Source organism: Ammospiza caudacuta, chromosome 21 (genome assembly GCF_027887145.1).
Source record: "Ammospiza caudacuta isolate bAmmCau1 chromosome 21, bAmmCau1.pri, whole genome shotgun sequence".
Taxonomy (NCBI): Eukaryota; Metazoa; Chordata; class Aves; order Passeriformes; family Passerellidae; genus Ammospiza; species Ammospiza caudacuta.
Window position 1 is genome coordinate 5,433,966 of NC_080613.1, and position 16,461 is coordinate 5,450,426.

Below are 16,461 nucleotides of genomic sequence, written 5' to 3' on the forward strand. Positions count from 1 at the left end.
CCACCACAACTGTCACCTAAATAAGAAACCAAAGACTGAGTTTCTAGCATGTTTCTCCAGGAAATTTAGGAACAAAAACCACAATCATGAAGGAAAGTTTTATTTTACTTGTAATGCCCACATCCTAAGATTAAAGATATTTTTAAAAAATTAGCTGCAAAGAAAAAGATAAAAGCAAAACAAGATCAGATTTTTACACCTTTAGGAAATCAAGAAAAAAATAGGCACAAGTTTACATTCATTAGTTTCAGATATGGCAAAGGAATGTTCTACTAAAGAGGGATAAATAAAATCCTGCCTTCCCACTTCCCTGTATGAGACAACACAAGTCATGCTCTTCAAAGCCACACTGATCTTGTAGATACAAGGCAGATTTTTCCTCATAATTTTTTTATTAATGTGCTTTAAAGACCATAAAGACCCTCCTAGAGCCATCTGGCATAGTCTCTACATACACACTAAAGTACCAAGGATGTACTTTAACCTCTGGTGAAGCTTGTTACAACCTCCACATAAAAAATGAAAGTCATGCATATTTTAAATTCTGTTTAAGCATCAGACACTATTGAGGGATTTTATTTCATTGCTGCTAAGCCACTTTAAATCCCCATCAGTGTTAAAATCTTGCAAGTGTCAGCCCAGGATGATTTAACCCCTTGAGAATAAGAGTTCATCATGAAAAAAGGTGAACATCTTATCTCAAGGGGTTCTACCCCAATACAGAGCTGCTGCTAATATTGAAGAATTTCTGTTGCTAAACACAATTTGCTGGGGAAGGGTTTTCTAGGGATCTCAGGAAGACAGAGGGCAGGCAGGTGTTCCATCACACCCTTTAACTCTACCCTGCAATACAGGTGAATAGGAGAGTCAGCTTTTGGGCTGGGCCCTGCTCTGGGTGGGATCAGTGGAAGGACTTGAACACAGCAGTGACACCACTGCTCAGGCCAGGGAAAGCTTCTTCCACAGGGACAGCTCCTGTCAACCTCCTGATCCCTGAAGTTCCCTCCAGAGGCTGCAGACCCCTTTCTGCTTTTCCTCTTGAGCTACACTGGGACTGGGGATGGACAAAAAGCAGCGATGAAGTGAGGGGGAGGTGTAGAGAAGTTTAACATCCATCCCAGTAAACATAAAACCAGTTTGTCTCAGCAAACATCCTTGGCTGCTGCAGGATCAAGTCACTGCTGGTGGGAGAAGGCGGAGAACTCGACCTTCAAGAAGCTGAGGATGTTCCTGAGGCAGATTCCTCTTTACTTCACTGGGAGGGATGTGTAACCTACTTGCAATAAGGGCTAAGGAAAAGCATCAAGCTGTAATAAAACAGTCTTTCTTCATTTGATTGATAAGGAATTTACAATTTCTCAGCTTAAAAAGCCAGAATGCAAGTTAGTGTTTGCTTCAGGGGGACCCTGTTTCAGTATCCTCTCCCACCAGGATGCAAAAGCCCAAAGTCAGCAGCCAGTGTTTTTGTGTGTACACAAAACAGGCAGGCTGCCCAAGAACTGAGGACAAAGACACTCAAAATAGTAAATAAATACACATAAAACAACTCTAAAAACAAAACAAAATTTAACAGCACTGATTGTTTAGAATTACAGTCCATCTCATTATATTAATCTTCACATTTTAGCATCTTTTTAACCACTATACAAAAGCTGCTGAAATGACTTTCTTCTAAACCAGCCATACAGGAGCACAAAGCACTATCAACATTATTTTTTTGGCAAAGTAACTTGCTTTCAGAATATATCACACTTTTGAATCACAGCTTACATGTAGCAGGTGTGTCATGCTAATACAACATTCTCCATTTCTTTTCTTCCTGCACACTACCAGGAGCAAGACACCTCAGAGACCCTTCCTAGTTTCAACTGCTGTCTCTTAAAGCCTTCTTATAACAGCTTATTCCACGCAGCCTCACTTGGGGCAGCTGCTCCTAATTTCTGCCTCAGCATTGTCCTGTTTATTGCATTAATCTGGTTTCCAGGACAAGCCACATCAGTCTGATGTGCTTACAGAGCACCAGATGTTACTGTGCTCTACACGCACCCCCTGCAAACAACTCAGGAGCATTTCAAGGAATCACAGAACTACAGAAGGGTCAGGTTGGAAGGAACCACAGTGGGTCATCTGGTCCCACCTCCCTGCTCAGGGAGGGTGTACCTAAAACACATGGCACAGCACATTTATCTGCTCCTTTTACATCCTCCTGTTTACTTTTTTTCTCTGTTTATTCCCTTCCTGCTTTTACCAGCAGAATCCACATTAGATATCTGAAGAGGAAGAAAAGCATTTGTATTCTCCAAGCCCACACACTGACTTTCCACTCATATGGAAATTCCAGATTCTTACATATTTTTTCCACTTGCAAAAATACATCCGGGTAAGCCCAGTGTCTTTTACCCAGAACAGGCACAAGGGGCAACTAATCAGTCTGGAACAAAAACAGTGATGCTCATGTTTTTGTGCAAGTCCTGAAGACCTCCTCATTCCCAGGGTTGGATTTGGACCTGTATGTGGACTAAAATAGAAGAAGGCACAGGCTGGATCTCTACTTTTATCTGTGGCATTGTACTCACAGAGGACTCAGCAAATCATTGCAAATCTCAGTCCTGCAAGCCTCAAGTCAACAGCGTGAAGCTGAGTCAGGAGAGGTTTAGGTTGGGTATCAGGAAAAGGTTTTCTACCCAGAGGGTGGATGGGCACTGAACAGGCTCCCCAGGGAAGCAGTCACAGCACCAAGCCTGACAGAGTTCCAGAAGTCTGGGCAGCTCCTTCAGCCCATGGTGGGAATGTTGGGGTGTCCTGTACAGAGACAGAAGTTGGGCTCAATCCTGATGTGTCCCTTCCAACTCAGCATATTCTATTATTCTGTGATTTTAATGATTCACTAAGTCCAGCACGCTCCACTGCTGCTGTCCTACACCAGTATTCAGCTCAGCTCACATCCCAAAGCAGCCACATTCCAGGAGCTGGCTGGGCAGTCAGGATCACAGCATTTTAGAAGCACTACCTTACACACATACATCTGATCATCACCCAAAACTACGCTGTATTTCTTAGAACTGACAGACTGTAGAGTCATTTCCTCTCTAGAAGCTTGATCCCAGCTCTCCAACTATCCACACACATAACCTCACATCCAGCATCTACACCTCTCACTACCCTGTGCACAACAGCAATAGGCACCACTTTATTACCCCTTCCCCCTGCTTGTACACACCCCACACCTCCTACCCAGCAAAAGCTGCTGCTGGCTCATTCTGAAATCCAGCAAGGCACTTTGATGGGTGTCAAAGACTTTGTGCAAGCACAGGCAAGATGCAAATCCTCCCCCCTCCTCACACTAACCTGCCTTAGGGGCAAACATAAACCTCAGCAACCTCCTAAGCAAGGATGACCAGGACAGAGCTCGTCATCTGGTCTCCAAAGAGCAGCAGTACCAAGGGAACAGACCAGTTTCCCCAGAGCTTCAGACTCCTTACAAAAGTCTGCATTTTACTTCAGTGCTTTACAGAACTATTTCTTCCTCCCCAGGAAAGAAATCTTTGCTAGTCACATTGCATATGTTATCACACTTATGGTACAAATCAGCAGTAATTAGTGTCTGTAGGAACACAGCAAAGAACAGTGATAAAAATCCCAAAGCAAGCAAAGCCTCCTTGAGAAGCTAATGGTCAAGTGGAGAATTTACCAACAATATTCCTGTTCCCACACACAATCGTAAACGCCAGGGATTCACCTCCCAGAAAACACAAAGGCAAAACAGATACATCCATTGCCCTATTCAGGAGAACTGGGCAAAAATCTGGGCTCGGGCAGTTCAGGACACAATGTATATATGAAACATTGAAAGTAATAATAATGACAGGAAGGTGGAACAAAGAAGAAACTCAAACCATAACTTGGCAAGTGGTCCTGGATCCATCCCAGCAAACACTACTGGCTACAGAAAGCAGAAGGTTCCACCAGATTGCTGTGTGCTCACATAGTCTTGCTGCCACCGCTGCACTTTGCAGGTAGTTTTATCCATGTCTGGGAGGAAAAGGTCCTTGTACAAAAGTGTTTTCCTGCAGTGACATCAAATGAGCTCGTCCTTGAGCGGCTCGGATTCCGTGGGGAGCACGCCGTTCATCTCCGGGGCGCTCTCGGTGCCCAGATATCCCAGGAGGATCTCGCTGCGCCGCCGCGACAGCTGCAGGATGTCCTCTGCCAGCAGCTGCACCGTGGTGTACCTCACGTTGTCAAAGTCAAACATGTCCTTCAGGTACTGCACGATCTGGTGCTGCAAGAAAAGGAAGGTTACGGTCAGGCCTCCTTCACCTGCCACCAAGAGCACACAGCAGCAGCTTTTGCTGGGTAGGAGGTGTGGGGGTGTCTCCTGCTTGAAGCCAGCAGACAGGAGTCCCACACAGATGAGGCACACAAAAAACACCTCACCTTGAAGAAACTGCAGACTTCAGATAGCTGCTGCTTGGGCCCCAGAAAACCAAAGGCTAGAACAGGACTGACATGCTCCGATACGGAGTAGAAATGAGAGATAAAGCCATCTGGTACCTGTCACAGGGAAGGACAGAATTAGTTGGTCTTCATTCTCAGACAGAATTAGCAGCTTCTTCCATATCAGCCACCAACTTCCCTGCCAGAAAGCTTCAGTATCTGAAGTTAAGAGCTATTTGGAACATCTCTTCCTGCAAAACTACATTTATCTTTCAGATCCCTTGAAGGATGCCTAGAGCTTTTTATCTTCATGTTTCTAAATTGCTATTTCAAGAGGAAAATGAACAGAAGAAAATTAAAAGCAATCACCAGCCAGCCTTTATAGCCTCTATTTATAATTTGCTGACCAGGCCAGGAAAGGACATGCAAATATCCAAGGCAGAGCTACTGCATGACAGCACCAGTAGAGCTTCCAATTCTCTAATTTCTTTCTGTGCCATCTCAGGAGCCAAACCCTGTCACACCAGCTGGCTGTGGGATTGAGCTGAAAAATTGCCAGAGGCCACAGACCCTGTGGCAAAACCAGGGTTGTGAAGTTGTGGCTTCCTGTTCCCCTGCTCCATAAACTCATCTGCTGTGATACTTTAGGAAGTCACAGACTTAAGTGAAACTCATCAAGTAATGGCTAATTAGCATCAGCACTGGGAAGTGGAGCAGTGCAGGAGTGGAACCTTCCTTTTGCTGCCAGCAAGGAAAGCACAATTCAGGCGCAGTCCCTTGTTGCTTGGGGTCTGTGGCCATTCCTACAGTATTGTGAGCAGGGAGAGGGAATTCCAGACAGGCAACACTGTTGTTTGAATCCTCACATTAAGAAAAAGGGAGAATACACTCAGACTGATTCAATAAGATACTGGCATAGCACTGGAGCAGTGACTGCAGGACCCCAGGGCTCTACAGCACCACAAAGAACCTGACTCTGTTCAGTCTTCTACCACCTAAGATTTCACACTTTGTCAAGATCTATGTGTTCTCTTTTCAGCCCCAAATACATTAGATTCTTTCCCTTTTCATTAAATTTGCTTACCATCAGAAGCCTCCTTTTTGCTTTCAGAACTGACCAGCAAGCAGTTGCTAGAGCCTACAATTAACAGAGAGAGCCCATTAGTTACTCGGGTTATTTAAAAAAACCCAAAGTTTACCAACACATTGTCATCAAAACATCAAAGCAGTCACTCTTTTGTGTCAAAACCTTTTAAAATGAGAAAATTAAAGCAAACTGGAAGCAGATTTAGCCACTTCAGATCCATTCCAGAGAAGCCTAAGGGTTTTTGAAGATTGTTAATATGATCTGACATAGTTGCCCAACAGCCCACAATCCTCTGTAAGCAGACAGCTGTTACAAAGTGCCATTTTACTCTCAATCTATCAAACTAATCAGTCTTAAAATACAGCTGGGGGGCAGAACTAAAGGAAAGCTTTGCAATTTGAGCTTCAGTGTATGCTGAGGTATTGCCAGAATGAATGGCCACATGCTAAAACCCATATATTTTCCCCTACATTGTGCCCCTTTTATTCTCATTCATAAAAATAGGTGCTGTCATCTTTTAACATCTCCATGGCATCACTGATAAAAATCCCCTAGAGCCATAAGTCTGGTTGCCAGCCAGATGCTCTCAAAATAAGGGAAGCTTTCTTGTAAACAATTTCCATGCACAAGAAGGCTGTTGTTTAGAACTTCAGGAAAGCGTGGCAATTATAAAGAGAGAATTCAGCTCAGCTGGGAAAGATGAGCTTGTGCACTTTCCTGCCCTTGGCACTGGTCTCACACTCAGAGCAGCCCTCCCTGCCTCACTCACCGTCTCCTTGAAGCTGTCGGACAGCCAGCGGTTGCGCAGCACAGCCAGCACCGAGGAGGGAGGGTTCTCCAGATCCTCAAAAGCATCCATGAGGATGAAGTCCAGCACAATGTCAAAGAAGCTCATGCACACCACCTGTCAGGGAGCAGAACAGTCTATAAGGGGAACAGGTTTTAAAAAGAGAGATGGGATCTTTTGGTTTCGAGCAAGAAGATGTAAAAAGCTGAAGTCAATGTAATCATATTTTAACAGCAGGTCTTTCACACCTGGGCCATTCCTACATATGCACTGTAATATAATCACAGTGGTTTGGCTTGTAAGGGACTTAAAAACCATCCAGTTCAACCCCCTGCCATGGGCAGAGACATCTTTCACTAAACCAGGTTCCTCAAGCCCCATCCAGCTTGCCCTTGAGCACTTTCAGGGATGAGAATTCCACAATCTGTCTGGGCAAGGATTATCTTCTATCTCCTCTACAGCTCTGTAAAGACAATGTTTTTACCAACCCCTCTTCCCTCCAGCTCCTGCTGAGTGGTTGGCCAGGTCTCCTGCTTCAAGGCATAACGCAGCATCTCCTCGTAGCTTTCCAGGAAAGCTTTGGGATTCTGGAAGAGCAGCAAAACAAACCAGTTTAACTACTTGGACCTAAGCTGACATCAACATCACAGTAATCATCAGCATGCAGATGAAGTTCTCTTCTTCAACACACTGGAAAAGCTCTGGGTTGGGATGGGAGAACAAGTATCCCAGTGCTCAAGACACAGTTTAGTGTTATACAAACTTCCTACCTTTTCAGCTTTTGTCATCAGTCCTATCATCATCTGCTTCCCAACCTCCCCAAAAAACAGCTGATTGCTTTCATCCTCCAGCAGCTCCTGCAAAGGGAACACAGATGTCTCTTGTGAGCACCTACAAACCCTCAAATTGTAAGCTGAGAAAAAAAAAACCCAAAGGGCAAGACATGAAGCAGTGCAATGCTGCACACAGCAGTGTTGTTAACCTTTAACAAGCTGAAACTTAGGAAACAAAACTGCACAGCCATGTGCCATGGAAACCTGGGAGCCATTCTCACCTGGAATGCCTGCCTGACACAATGCAGCTTTGCCAGGAAATCCTGGTCACTGTAGCAGCCAAGGAGCTCCGTCCTAGAGGGAAAGGGGAAGAATTGTGTGAATTCCAGTTCTGATGTTGGTGTTCCTAAAACTATGGTCCCCTACAAACAAAAAACTAAATTCCCAGTCTGTGCACAGGAGGAAGGAACAGTCACATTCCCTTTATCCAGCTCCCTGGAGGAACAGAGCAGCTCTGCCAGGCTGGCACAGGACTATGCCAGCCTCCCAGAACAGTCACACCTCCTATCACTGATTTCCTAGGACAATTACTCTTTCTTAACTTGTGAATCCCTAAAATCTGGGGTTAATTCCCTGGGAAGGCTGAACCAGCAGGAAGGATGCTGTGATTTTATGATCCCAATGAGGTATCCTGGTTATGGGGCTGCTCAAAGGCAGATGATGTGTTCACAGAGCCCCAGGGGACACCAGGTCCCACAGCTCCAGCTGGCTCTTCACCTCAGCGTCCGGCACGCCACCTTCCCTTCTTTCACCAACTGCAGAGCCTCTTCATATGCTGCCACTGGCTTGGAGAGGTGGAATGGCATTTGCTCAAAGGGGAGAGAGTCAAAGAGCTGTAGAGGTAACAAGAGATATGGGAAGAACAAAATGAGCTCATTAAATATTTGCAAACACGCAAGCGAGTGCACACAAGCAAGGTGGGCCTTCTTCAGAGAATCTTCAGCTAGCAGAGTTTGTCAGTGACAACAGTTTCATGCAAAGATATTTCACTTTTCACTAAAAGTTAGCTCTGACACTGCTCAATATTCCATAAAATTTACACCACCAAGCCATCTTACATGGACAACAGCACTTTCCTAGCTGTTACTGCATGTTTTCTGTAGCGGATAAGAAGACAACATGGAAGTGCTGGTTGGAAAAGCCTGCCTAATCCCCCTCATTAAAACCTTTTCCTAACATCCATCATGAACCTCCCACCCTGAGGCATTGTTGCTCTGTGTTTGATCATCTCTCCCAAGACATGTCTGGCTGTGCTGCCTTTGTGCCTTCCCTCCAAGCCACCGGGCTGTGACACACAGGTGACACTTCAGTCACCTCTGCTGCAGAGAAGAAGGAATCCTCTGAAGTGGAGCTGTCCTCATCATCCGACCGCAGCCGCAAGGACCCATCCGCCAGTGGAAGCATCAAAGTCTTCTCTGGAGGAGAGAAAGAAACCACATGGAGTTCATGGACCAACATCCCTCTTAGCTCCTGTGCTCTCTTCCACTCCCACTTTGTCACTTTTCTGGCTTATAGAAAAGACATAAAACCAGGCAGGACATTGGCATTTTACTGCAGCCCTACCCAGATCCAGCAGCACGCTGTCTGACGGAAGAGAGGAGCCAAACTCCTCCTGGAGGTGGTAGGCTCGGTGCAAGAGGGACTCCAGCTTCTCAGCAAACTCCCTTTTCTGGGACTCCTCCTGGAACACACAGAAATGCCACCCTTAGTTAGCCAGCTGGGCACAGACAGACTGCACAGCACAAATACGGGAGGAAATTTTCAGTAAAAATGGGATTTGCAGTCTGCAGATTAAATGATTAAAAATAAAAAGAGAGAGGAGTCATTAATCCTACAATGCAGCTAATAATGCGTGGGGAGGGAAGCTTCTACACAGCCTACTCAAACCCTCTGGCTTTTGAGCTTCATAATTTTGTTTTCCTGTTAAAAAGGGAAGAAAGAACTAAAAACCTTTAACCTGCCACCCCAAAAAACAGGTATTTTATTAAGTTGGACACCATTTAAATCTCCTGCCTTTTGAATTTAGCCTAACTTCCAGGAGAAATCACTTCAGGAAACCTGTGTTGAATATAACAGGATATCCAGAACTGGATAACAGAATATTCAGATTAAGGTGCTGGGCATAAGCAAAGTTTGCTATAAACAACAGGAAGATGAAAAAAAAAAAAAAGGTGTGGGGAAAATAAGACTTAAATATCATCTTGCCTTCATGCCCCTATGTTTGCATGAGTATCTCACCCAGAAGACAGGAGCATTAGCAAGAAGCACAGAATCTATTTTCATAATGAATCAACTGGTTTTAAGGCAGTTTTAGAAACACTACAGGGCCATTCAAGGAGAGCCAACAACAACAGAATCCAGATTTGCCTTGGATAAATATGATCCAGCACAAAAGACAAATGTCCCACATACTTACTACACCAGACTCTGTTTACAAAAGGCTGGGAACACTTTTTTTTTTCCAGTGAGAACTCCTGGAGAGTTCAGAGTTCAGCCTCTTTCACAGTCCTGAGTTACAGCAGGTTTTTTTTAGCTTTGTGGCTGTCACTGAGCCATTCTAGTTTAGATCTCCTTTAACACAGGTCTTCCATGTGCAGTTCACAAGTCCCAGACAGCAAGGGGTGTCCTAAAATCCTGATTTCTCCAGCTGCAGAGGCTGAGTGAGGTACACATCTCCAAATTCCCACTGCTTTCCTCATCCACACACACAGAGCTGGGCTCTGCTCTCCACCCAGCTCCCACAAGTGGCAGTGACCATCAAGATCTGCATTTTAAATGCATTAAAAAGTTACAGAGACAACACTGCCAGCCAGAGCAGAGCTGCATTCACCACAGCCTTTTCTCAGCACAGGCTGTGCCACGGGAGGACACGTGTGACAGTGAGTGACACAAGGCTGGAAGGGGGATGGAAGCGCTGGGGAATGAGGGGGCGAGACGTATTAAAAAGAGAAAGAAACTAAAAACACCCACTCCCATTGCATAAGGAAGCTGCAGATACAGACAGCTCTTAAACAGAGTCTGGCCTGACTCTGCCCTTAATTTGCTCTCCTTTTAACCCCCCACTGTTTACTGCTTCCAGCACCCATTCAGCATGTGGGGACCTACCTCTGAAATGTTCTCAGACATGCTCTCCTGCTGTTTGCTGCTGTCCCAGGGCACAGGGGTGCTGCTACAAGCACTGTCCCTCTGCCTGATGCTCAGTGCCTGTTCCCATTTCTGCAGGGCCTCCTCAAACAGCTCCATGCCTGGAAACCCAACCAAACACTGGCTGTGAGAGTCCTGGGGCACTCAGGAACAAAGAGATACAGGATGAGTCTTTGCTCACTTGGACAACACAGCAAAGATGGAAATCCCAAAATAAAGAATAAACATATTCTATTTATTTCCTGTTTAAATGTGGTTTACTTTGGATTAGGAGGAGAACATCCCCAAACTGGTCAAAGCATCATCCATGTTACTGCCAAAATGTTGTTCTCTGCACAAGATGAGCCTGTTGCTCAAGAACAGTATTTTGGAAGCAAATTATTCACTGACAAAAATGTTTTGTTTTTTGTAAGAGAAGATGGGATTTTTATTTGAGCTTAAGCTGAGAATGGATCTTTCTGTTAGATCTCTACATTGAGCTGCTGATGTTCTGTGTCAATTCTCACCCCCTTCTTGCTCTCACAGTGATTCACAACCCCCCCAGAGCAATGTTACCCTTGTGCCTGCTTACCTTGAACATAGAGGCTTTCTGCACTGGAGTCACCAATGGCCCCAGCATCTCCCATGGCCTGGGCCTCCCACATCCCTGGGGGAACTGGACTTGAGGAGTTGACTGCTACCATCTGCAGGAGGGGAACAGAGAGCAGCAAATGCCTTCTGAATTCTCTTAAGGTTAGAGATGCCAAGATCAAATCAACACCACCAGCTTCGTAAAAAGGCATTTTATTCCCCCTTGTGCTCCCCTCTATTGATGAGCACTGAAAGGAGAGATCTGATGGAGGAAACAGCCCAGGAAAGTTCCAGAGCAATGGCTACAAAGCCTCAGGATTTTGACGAAAAGCTCACATCAGCTCCAGCTGCCTGTACAAAAAACACTGGAGGTGGCAAGGAAGCAAGCACAGTCCAAGCAAAAGAAAGAGTTTCCCAGAAAAAATACAGCTGAGGATTCCCCAGAGGGCAAAGGGAATCCTCACTCTCCTCTTTGTAACCAGACCCTCTCCTGGGAGGGCTGAGCTTACAACCCACACAGCAGTGTCAGTTCAGCTTTGTCCAATTTCCCACAAGGCATCAATGTCTTCTAAAGTCTGACCCAATAAAGTGCTGGATTCATCACTATCAGTGACCAGGGTTTTCCTGTGGCTTACAAAAGGATGTCCAAACATGAGCCTGGTACTCAAAAAAAGCTACAATAATCAGCTGACAGCTGAATTCCTGTCCTGCCTCCATTGATCAATCCCTGTGGAGTGTTAATAAATCACCTTGAGATCCTGAACTGCAAATCATCAGTTCACTGCTGCCAATTTACTTACTGGATGGCAAAGAGAAGCAAATGAGAGCTCAGGCAAAACCTGCAGCTGTGCAAAGGATGAGCTGTTTTTTTTCCACCAAGTAATATAAAAACTGTAAGTACAGGGTCAGCTCATCTGTACAGAAACAGATGCCTCTCTGTGGGGATACCCCCACCCAGGCACCAGCAGTGGAAAAAGGCATTTAATTATGGATTGCTTTTTATTTAAAGAACTTCAGTGATACAAAACCTGGGCAGCATCTGTGTGAATTGAGAAGCCACGGGGGAATCGCATGGATGTGAGTGCCTGTGGAGTGAGGGGAAAGAGCTGGACAGAGCCTGGTGCTCACGGGCACATCCCATCACATTCCATCTCCCCAGGGAACGCTGTGCCCGCCCAGCGCCGAGCCGGCACTGCCGCCTGCTGGAGACACACTGCGGCCAGCACGGATTCTGCCAGCCCCTGCTGCTCCAGCTCTACCAAAAACAGCAACAGCAGCATGTGCTGAGGAGTGCTGGCGCCCAACAGCTCCTTCCAAAGGGGTGATTTTTCCCCTCTCCCTGCCCCAGCATTGCCAAGCAGCCTCTGAGCCAGGATGATGACAAAGGAGGGCTTTGCAGAAACTCACAGAAGTTCATCTGTGTCCCCCCTGCTCCAACAGAACGTTAGCTCTGAGCAATGGGATGTGGAACAGGTCTTGAAGACACAGTCTCACAAAAGGTGGATATAAGCACTGGTGGCTTCTCCTGCCTGGTTAAGCCTGAATTACCTGTACTCATAGGCTGCTCCTTTGGCTTTGGAGGAGGCAGAATGACTGGGCTGTGTTCTCACCCTGTGCTGTTTCCTGAACAGAGCGATCAGATTTTGGTGGCTAATTTGGTTTTTAGAAGAAAGCAAGCTGTGAGCAGCCCCAGCACAGGAGGAAGGGGCTGCTGGGCCACCCAAAGCCCCACCACAGAGGGAAGCAAACGAGTTCCCCATTGCTGTGAGACCCAGAAACAACCCAGCCCAACTCCCTGAGAGGGTCACACAGAGCTCCAAGGGTTCATGGCCATGTCCCACAGGGAAAATCCCTTCTGAGACTCCTCCTTGGCCAAAGAACTGGCCAAGGAACCCTGGAGCTCCTGGCCACAAAAACTCCAGACACTCAGTGCAAGGTTAACACCAGAACCTGCCCTACAATTATCTGGAGCAATCTGTTCTCCCCAAAGGGCCAGCACAAGCCCAAGCACTTGGTGATCTCCAGACAAGTCTGTGCACTGCCATGTCCCAGCCCTGCTGAGCAGGTCCTTACCGAGGCCAGGCTGTGGGAGGAACTGGAATGTTTGCTGGGCTCGATGGAGGAAATCCCGCTGAGCGTGTCGTTGCTCTTGCTGCCAGGGCTCTGCACTCTCCTGCTGGAGTATCCTGCAGTTGGGAAGGTCACACAGAAACAGGGTTTTAGGCCCAGGTGACTGCAGAAGGGAATAGGGAGGGGAACATCACCTTGTCCAGTATAACTGTGAATGGCAAGGCAGTATCCAATACCTAGAATAAGCCACAGATCTCCTTTTGGCTTTGCTTTGCTCTGAGACTGGAGTCAGTGGGGATCTGAGGCTGAGGAATGTATTCACTGCTTATGGACAGCAAGGGGCAAGTGGAAACAATCAAGCAAAAACTCCTCCAGCTTCCCTCAGGACAGGCAGAACATGCACACTGCTCCCTTGATGTTCACGTTTCACCAAACAAATCCCTAAATCCCTAAAGTGCTTTGTGAGGGCCTGGGTCGGTCTTACCCCTAAAATCAGTACAAGTGGTGAGGTGGTGCCCAAGGTCTGGGAGTCACCACAGAGCTGGATGGACACTCCCAACTGCCCAGCCTGGCTCAGGCCACCCTGCCCTCCCCTCAGCTGAGCACTGACACCACGAGATCAATGCAGAACCAGGTCACTGCGTGCCCAGGTCGTTATTATTGGGGCAGCCTGGTAATGGAAAGGGGATGGGAACTACAAACCTCAGGGAAAACATCAGGACACCTTTTGTTCCCAAGACTGTGAGCTCAGTCTCTCCCATTGCTCCCCAAACCCCGAGCTCATGGCACTGCTTTTCAGAATTCCCACTTCATTCCACAATGGAGCACTACACAAATGGTTTTGCTGTGCCCTCCCCACACCTCCCCATCGCTCCCTGTACCACTTCTCTGGAGATTTCCCCTTTTTGTGAGGCCAACCTTTCTTCACAGAGGAGACCCTCCTGGTTGGCAGGATGGGCACTGTGATCCCTCCTGGTTTAAAGCCACACTTGTCCGGAGCAATTTGCTTCTTTCGGCGGCGGCGCCGCTTGAGCTGATGAGCTGCCAGGGCCAAGGCCACGGTGCCCAGGGCTGTGGCAAACAGGACCTTGCGCAGGCCTGGAGAGAGCCGCAGCTGGGAGAACACAGACTTTAAACACAAAAGAAATGGAAGAGCAACGATGAAAAGTCAATTCACTGCCCTTTTTAAAAAAAAATAAATTTAAAACAGTGTTAAACATTAAAAACTTTGGCTTTACCCGCTCACACATAAAACACGCCCTCTGCTACACAACTAAGACACAGCAGCAGAGAGACTGTGGAGCATCATTTTGACAGGAGCTGGAGAACTTGGTTTTGATCCTCATTGCCCAAACACCCTGCAAAATCTGCACACAGCCTGGGACAGATGCAATCCAGGTTACCCAAATTCAGTTCTGAAAGCCTGGTGTGAAGCTGAGCTTCGCTGCTCTGCGTGCTGCATCACTACAAGCGGGGAACATATTACCCTTCTTTAAAAGACAAGTCTTTTTTTAGAGCCTTTGATGAAGAGAAAGATTGAACCTGGTTGTTCTCCCAGGGAGGGATGTGGGAAGTGCTTTTCTCTCCTCTCCAAACCCACTCAGAACTCTCTTCCACCACCCCAAACTCCCCCTGCAATTCCTCTAATCCCACAAACTGCCCAGGTCCCACTGTGCCTCCATCTCACCCAGATGTGTGAGAGCCAGCCCAAGGAATGTGACAGGAAAACCCTTCCTGCTCCTCATACCTGCCCAAAGGTCGTGTAAACGAACACGGGGATCTCAGCCACGGTCATTGCCAAGGCCTGCATGATGGACATTCCCTCTGTCCTTCTGAATGCCATGGTTGCACCAGGATCTGGGCACCTTCGGGAGCCACAATGGAAAAGGGCACTTGTGGATACTGTGTGAGCTGCTCACAAAAGAATCCAACTTTTCTCTGACATCTGGCTCAGAGTCCTGGGGCTGGCCTTCATCCAACAATCCTCCTCCTGCGGGAAGAGGGGGAAAATCAGGTGAGTGAGGGGAGCACCCGCCCTGTTCCTTCCTGCACTTTACAAAACACACTCCAAGTCACTTGGAGCAGCTAATCCAAAATACCTTCTCATCATCAGCAGCAATTCCTTTGTTTGTCCTACCAGACACGGGGACAGATTCCCAAACTGCTCTACAGCAGCAGCACCCTGGGATTTGACAGCTCCCGGAGATTTCTACACACACCAGACCTGGCTGCACATGGTTGGAGGGATTTTGTTTGCAGTCCCCATATGACAAAAGCCCCAATTATCCCGAACAACACTACACACATTTTCGTTGCCAAAACTCTGCTTTCACACACATTCCTGTGCATCACAGAGAGCCACCAACCAAAGGGGGTTTGCCCAGGAGGTTTCACCGCTGCCAGCGGGGCTGGGCAGGAAGGATGTGCTCGGGTCAAGGACAGAGCGACAGAAGGCGCTGATGTGTGACCCCAGAGGCGGTGACAGAGCCCAGAGCCCTGCCCTGCTGACACCGTCCCGGTGACGGAGCCCAAAGCCCTGCCCTGCTGACACCGTCCCGGTGACGGAGCCCAAAGCCCTGCCCTGCTGACACCGTCCCAGTGACAGAGCCCAGAGCCCTGCCCTGCTGACACCCTGCCCGCAGCCACGGCCCCGAGCACCCTACGGAATGTTCTCCGGGCAGCGGGAGCCCGCAGGGAGCGGACACCGGACACGGGCTCTGCCCACAAGGTTAAACACAACGTCCCGGCCACAGCAGGGATGGGAAGAGCAAAGTGCGAGGGATTTTGGGCACAGAAAGCAGCCTGGGGTTCCCATACCGGCACAGGGAGCGCAGGCAGCGCGGTCCCAAGGCAGCCCCTCTGTCCGGGCATCTCCGCCCAGCCCTGCCCGCCGTGGGCACGGGGCGCTGGGGGTTCAACCCTCCGGCCCGGCGGGAGCGTCCCACGGGAGCCCCGCACCTGCACTGCAGCACGCTGGGCCCTGCAGAAAGGGCTCCCGCACCCCCGCAGCATCCCCCGCATCCCCGAGCATCCCACCCGCGCCCTCGGGTGCCTCGCACCGCTGCTGCATCCTCGGCCCCCCGCATTCATTCACCCCGGGGGCATCTCCGCCTCCCCCGCACCCAGAGAGCCCGCACCGTCCGCGCTTCCCACCCCCATGACCGGCTTCACCCGGGGGTCCCCAGCTCGGCGCTTCCCTCTGTTTCCCCCCCCACTACCGTTGGTGCGGCCCGGCGGGCCCGGTCCCCGCGAGCGGGCGCGGGCGGCACCACTCACCGTGGCGGGGGGGGCGCGCGGCCCCGCTCGGCGCCCTCTCCCCGCGCCGCGCGCCATGGCCGCGGAAGGGCAGCGTCTCCTTCCCCCGCGCCGCAGCCCACCCCGCGCAGGGCGGGGCCAAGCGGAGGTACCGCCCCCGCGTCATTTCAGCCAATCAGAGCGGAGAGCCGCCCGCCGCCCCGCCAATCGGAACGCGCCCGGCTCGGGGATGCGGCGACGATCGCGGCGGAGCGGGAAGGGAAGGGGCGGGGAGCGCG

The 16,461-nt window shown here is 48.8% G+C and overlaps 1 protein-coding gene across 1 annotated transcript; it reads right to left on the reverse strand.

The window, feature by feature from the left end:
* MIGA2 (mitoguardin 2) lies at positions 1 to 16,303 on the reverse strand. Its single transcript, XM_058818480.1, has 16 exons — positions 16,205 to 16,303; positions 14,676 to 14,918; positions 13,847 to 14,057; positions 12,932 to 13,044; positions 10,860 to 10,971; positions 10,250 to 10,389; positions 8,708 to 8,825; positions 8,459 to 8,559; positions 7,862 to 7,977; positions 7,366 to 7,438; positions 7,082 to 7,168; positions 6,800 to 6,898; positions 6,294 to 6,428; positions 5,522 to 5,575; positions 4,438 to 4,554; positions 1 to 4,282 (listed from the first exon to the last, which is right to left on the reverse strand). Exons 2-16 carry the CDS (start codon positions 14,769 to 14,771, stop codon positions 4,079 to 4,081), a joined length of 1,776 nt encoding a protein of 591 aa, XP_058674463.1. The 5' UTR covers positions 14,772 to 14,918; positions 16,205 to 16,303; the 3' UTR covers positions 1 to 4,078.
* Between the last annotated feature and the right edge of the window lie 158 nt (positions 16,304 to 16,461).

What these genes read in the sequence shown, in the direction of transcription:
- MIGA2 (XM_058818480.1), bottom strand. Translation starts at nt 14,771, where the DNA reads ATGGCATTCAGAAGGACAGAGGGAATGTCCATCATGCAGGCCTTGGCA. An exon ending in CAGCGTGCTGCTGGATCTGG is followed by an intron (nt 8,560 to 8,707) that starts GTAGGGCTGCAG and finishes TCTCTCCTCCAG; the next exon opens with AGAAGACTTTGATGCTTCCA. An exon ending in CAAAAAGGAGGCTTCTGATG is followed by an intron (nt 4,555 to 5,521) that starts GTAAGCAAATTT and finishes TCCCTGTGACAG; the next exon opens with GTACCAGATGGCTTTATCTC.